At 45.7% G+C, this 5,363-nt stretch overlaps 1 protein-coding gene across 1 annotated transcript; it reads left to right on the top strand.

Annotated features, from left to right (window-relative positions):
* Positions 1–1,009: 1,009 nt before the first annotated feature.
* Positions 1,010–5,033, top strand: CXCR4 (C-X-C motif chemokine receptor 4). The gene is made up of 2 exons (XM_063400988.1): positions 1,010–1,860; positions 3,437–5,033. Exons 1-2 carry the CDS (start codon positions 1,570–1,572, stop codon positions 4,496–4,498), a joined length of 1,353 nt encoding a protein of 450 aa, XP_063257058.1. The 5' UTR covers positions 1,010–1,569; the 3' UTR covers positions 4,499–5,033.
* Positions 5,034–5,363: the final 330 nt, after the last annotated feature.

Genomic DNA, 5,363 nt, shown 5'->3' with positions numbered 1-5,363 from the left:
TCACAGATTCTATGGAAAATAAGGAATGAATAGCAATAATTACAAATTTGTCACATTTATTTTCAAAGAAGATGTATGGTATCGTAATCTTAGGGTTATCTGGAGACTCTGGAGAAGATTTTTTATTTCTATAGAATTCTAGCATAGTATCCCTCAGATTTCTCTGGATACAAACACAAAGTAGATACTGCATTTTCTGAAGACTAGTAATTCCTGAATTATAATCAATTACAGTTTGCTTTTAATTCAACTTGTATGTGATATTCCAGACCTGCTAACAAATGAATTACTATCAAATTACAGTGCAGTTAAAGTACACAACCACATTATAGGTCATACCCTACATACCATTTTAAAGATAAACATTATTTGGTTCTTAATGATAACCAAATTCATACTCACTGTCAGGTGTAAAAAAGAATTCTAGAGCTGTTAGAGGAAGAGTAAGATAGTAACTCTTGTCAAATAGCTGAAAATAATATTTGCATTTGGAACTGGCGTTTTAACTAACTCAGAGCGTGTAAACTGATAATAGGGGCATTTTAAAATAAAACTTTGGTCAAACTTTCACTTTAATGATCCCTTGAGGCTACCGTGGTAATTTGAGCACATTGTTATTACATAAAGAATATTCTCTCCTTTCTTCTTCTTTCCACTACAAAAATCAAGTGTAAAGAGTAAATCTATATAACTGAATGAATTATTACCAATATAGTTACTCACTGTAACTTTTTGTTGTGGTGAAATTCAGGGGGGGCACACAGGACACACTATGCTAATCAAAATCTTTTCTGCAAAGTAATTTGTTTACATGAATATTAACAGTAATGAGATAACTGTAGAAGAAATCAATTATTCTGTTTTGTTTGTCTCTATATTTGGGTTGGGTTTTTCTTGCAAACCTATCCTATGATTGCTCCATATATTCTACATATATAATTTCAAGGTTTGGGGGTTTATTTGTTAGAGCTTTTTTTTTTTTTTTTTTTTTTTCTTTTTGGGGGGGGTGGTTTTTGGTTTGATCGGAGTTTTTTGTGTGTGTTTTTTTGGAGGTTGCTGGGGTTTGTTTAGGTTTTTTTGTTTGTGGATGGTTGTTTGGATTGTTTGTTTGGATTTTAAAAATATTATCCAGGTACCTGAAGCAGATCATCATCTGACTTCTCACTCCACCCCACAGGTGCCAGAGGAGTTCAGAGGGCAGCCTGCAGCCCACTCCCGTTGCAGCCCCTGAAAGGTTTGTAAAATCTCTCATCCCTCAGTAGGGACCAGCCCTTGCTTCCTGCCTCTCCTCAGCAAGGAGGAAGAGACAACTTTGAGGACAGAGTTGCCAGTATTAAGAATGGTTACAGGACCCCTGCTTTTCCTCCTGCACACGACTGCTGGACCAGTGACTTCATTCGGAGCCCGCCTGGGGTACCCATGGCAACACAGGGCTCTACAACACACTTCAAAGAATGTTCTTGAGGGGAAATTCAAAAGCCCGCTTGTATGAACACATCAATCAGAGGGGGGCAACTGCCCCCGTGAGGAGCGTGGCCCCCGCGGGCGCGCCGGGCAAGTGCAATTCCCATGCCCGGGGCGGCAGACAAAGAGCGGCCCGAGGCGCCCGCCCGGAGCCCGAGAGCGCGGCGACACCGCCGGGGAGGAGCCAGACGCGGCTGCCCCGGGGGCGGGGGGCCAGCCCGGGACTTTATAAAGAGCCGCGTCCCGCCAGAAGAGCCGGGGCGTGTGTGGAGCAGCGGCGAGCGGTGTCTCTGCAAGAGGTGCGGCTGCGGCAGCGGCAGCGGCAACGGCAACAGCCCGAGAGCGCGGGGCCGTCCGATGGCTCTGAGCATGGACAGCAGCCTCGACAGCCTGGATGTAAGTGCCGGCAGCGCGGCCGCCTGCCCATGTGCGCGCTGTTTGCAAACAAAGGTGCCCTCGGCGGAGGCTGCGGGCGGCGGGGGTCGGGACAGCGGAGGGGTCTGCGGGGCGCGAACGGGCAGGGCTCCGCTCTGAGCCCCGGCCGCTGCTGCCGCTGCCCGCAGCGCTTCGGACCTTGGCACAGCCTGCAAATTCCAGCTGCAGGACTCCGCTCCTTCTCTGGGGCTCTGCTGCTCGGCCGTCAGTTCAAGTGACATGTGGCACCTTTGTGGACTGAAAAACGCCGACAGAGCAATTAGCGCTACGGGAATAATGAGAGGGGAAGAGGCGAGGAAGTTTGGAGCGGTCTGACGCCAGGGAATGGTGTCCCTTCGCCCTGGTGCGCGCCCAGACCTCGGGCTGCCGGCGGGACTGGGAGCGGCGGCAGCGCCCGCCGTCCCGCCCGCTCCCCGATCGAAACCATGGGGCGTCCCACTCTCCCGGAGGCAGCTCCTCTGCCTCTGTTTGGAGGGCATTTAGGAGCAAAAAGGAGATCTCTGGCAAGTTCCAACTTCAGGCCCGCAGTTAGTGCCCGCGTGGTGCCGGTGGCTCCGCGTGAGAAGCGCTGCGGGTCTCTCGGGCGCGCCCTGCGCGGAGCACGGGGTCCGAGGGACACAGGGCATTGACAACAAAAAATCTGAAAACCTGAGGAATTGCTCAGAGCCAGATGGCACTCTCCCGCCACTATTGCTTTTACCGCCGTAGCCAAAACCGTTAGTGGTTTCCTGAGGCGCTTTCATGCCCTCACCAAATTTCGCTTCCTTTTTCCACCGCTGTGCTCACTTGGTCCGTCTGGCTGCAGCCCCGCGCCGGCCGCCCTCAACCCCTGCCCCGCAACCGCAGAGGGTGGGGAACAAAGGGAGGGAACGTGGTGACCCTTCACGGGGTTTGAGTTCCCCTGATCAAGGTCACATCTCTCTTTCTTTCTTTATGGGCTTTTTGGGGTTGCTTTTTTTTTTTTCTTTCTCGGAGTGTGTGGAGCTGTCAATTGCTTCTCAGCAGGGAATTCTTGCTATTATTTATCCTTTATTACATCAGCGGAGGGTACCTTCTCTATTTCTCCTTGACCCCATCCTCTTAATGAGAAGGATGAGAAGGGACTTTGGAGCACCAGCAGCATTTCTAAGTATTTTTTTATAGCCCTCTATTGTAGGAGTTAAATGTGATAGGTCATGCTCTGTGTGGACAGACCTCTCGCATCTGGCACTTTCTGGGCTCTCCCATTTGTTAGTGTCCATCTTACAAGAGCACTGAAGTGTCCAGAACCAACGATATTTCTGGGAGTAGCCATTCTCTTTCTTTAGTTCTTCGTGCACTGCCCTTAGCAAGACCTTACTCCTCAGAGAAAGACAAAGGAAGTTTTTAAACTAATTTGCTATGTATTTTATATATGTATATGTAAACATTGTATTTTCCCATCTGGTTTGCCCATTTGACAGTGGAGACTGTTCAAGCAACTCTTCACATATTGTCATATAGAATAAGTTTTTGCAGAGGAGCTAACATCTAATTTTATTTTTTTCCTTTTTTTTAGCTGTCATCCGGGTTATTAATTGAATTTTCTGAAAATGGCACAGATGAGATTGGTTCGGGTGACTATGGAGACTACAAAGAGCCATGCTACCAGCATGAGAATGCCGATTTCAACCGGATCTTCTTGCCAACAATCTACTCCATCATCTTCCTAACTGGAATAATTGGCAATGGATTGGTTATTATTGTAATGGGCTACCAGAAGAAGCAAAGAAGCATGACTGATAAATACAGACTGCACCTCTCTGTGGCTGACCTCCTTTTCGTCATCACCTTGCCATTCTGGTCTGTGGATGCAGCCATAAGCTGGTACTTTGGGAATGTTCTGTGCAAGGCAGTCCATGTTATTTACACAGTCAACCTCTACAGCAGTGTGTTGATTTTGGCCTTCATAAGTTTAGACCGCTACCTGGCGATAGTCCACGCTACCAACAGCCAGCGCCCACGGAAGCTGCTGGCTGAGAAGGTGGTGTATGTTGGCGTGTGGCTGCCAGCTTTCCTTCTGACTGTGCCTGATATAATCTTTGCCAGTACCAGTGAAGTAGAAGGAAAGTATCTCTGTGATCGCATGTACCCTCATGAAAACTGGCTGATCTCTTTCAGATTCCAGCATATCTTGGTAGGACTTGTCTTGCCTGGTCTAATAATTCTGACTTGCTACTGTATTATCATCTCCAAGCTGTCACACTCCAAGGGCCACCAGAAGCGCAAAGCCTTGAAGACCACAGTTATCCTCATCCTGGCCTTCTTTGCCTGCTGGCTGCCGTATTATATCGGCATCAGCATCGACACCTTCATCTTGCTGGGAGTCATCAGGCACCGCTGCAGCTTGGACACCATCGTGCACAAATGGATCTCCATTACGGAAGCCCTGGCATTCTTCCACTGCTGCCTGAACCCAATTCTGTATGCCTTCCTGGGTGCCAAGTTCAAAACATCAGCTCAAAATGCCTTGACATCAGTTAGCAGAGGATCAAGCCTCAAGATCCTTTCAAAAGGCAAACGTGCAGGACATTCTTCTGTTTCCACAGAGTCGGAGTCTTCGAGTTTCCATTCCAGCTAACGCTGCTCCTTGCCATCATTTTATAAAGAGACACTTTAAAGTTGCGCAAGGTTTCAGACAAATAAGACTGACCATAATGTACAGATTTATTTACAGTTGGAATTTTATATTGTTTCTTTTAGTTTCTGTGAAGTTTAATTGACTTATTTATATAAAAAAACCTTTTGTATTGATGACAAACTGTCTAGGCAGGTCCTGTGGACAAGTGGTTGGTTCACAAAAGTTTTAGTGACTGTCTGTTTGTATAGATTTGTGAACTAAACACTTTGGATTGTAGCAAAGTGACTGTTAAAAGCTTAGAAAATATTTCTCTGTTGTTTATATGTAAATGTTTTTGGTGTTGCTGTTATTCTTAAAAGTCTGGATATTTTTACCTTAATAAAAGATGTTTGGTTTACAATAGCTTAACTCTGCTGTAGAAATGGCACTTATAACCAAAGCCTCCTCTGTTACATGCTAGGGTTTTTCCCTCTGTTCTCAGTAATTGATGGTTTGCAAAATTTTCTGTTCAAGGTAAAATAAAAGTATATGAAAAAAGTTATTTTGAGTGGTATTTTCATTTCTGGAATTTTTCTCAGTGCTTTTATTTACAATTCTAAATACACAATAATGTCTTAGGAAATTGCATGTCTTGTGAAAAGTAGGAAAATGAGTTTCAGTACACACTGATTCAGTTGACACCTCTGAGTTCCATGTCATATGTTTTTTTTCACCACAATACATTTGCTCCAGTTAATATTACATTTAGAATTACTTAAACTGTCACTTAGAGAACTTCTTGAGGCTGAATATGTAGAAGTGAAAACCAATCTATGTAAGCAATTGCTGAAGTGTACAGCCTCAGGAGTCAAACTCAGATTACTGC

Source organism: Prinia subflava, chromosome 6, assembly GCF_021018805.1.
Source record: "Prinia subflava isolate CZ2003 ecotype Zambia chromosome 6, Cam_Psub_1.2, whole genome shotgun sequence".
Classification (NCBI taxonomy): Eukaryota; Metazoa; Chordata; class Aves; order Passeriformes; family Cisticolidae; genus Prinia; species Prinia subflava.
Note: the sequence above shows the minus strand (reverse complement) of the source record. Positions and strands in the feature narration are given on the sequence as shown.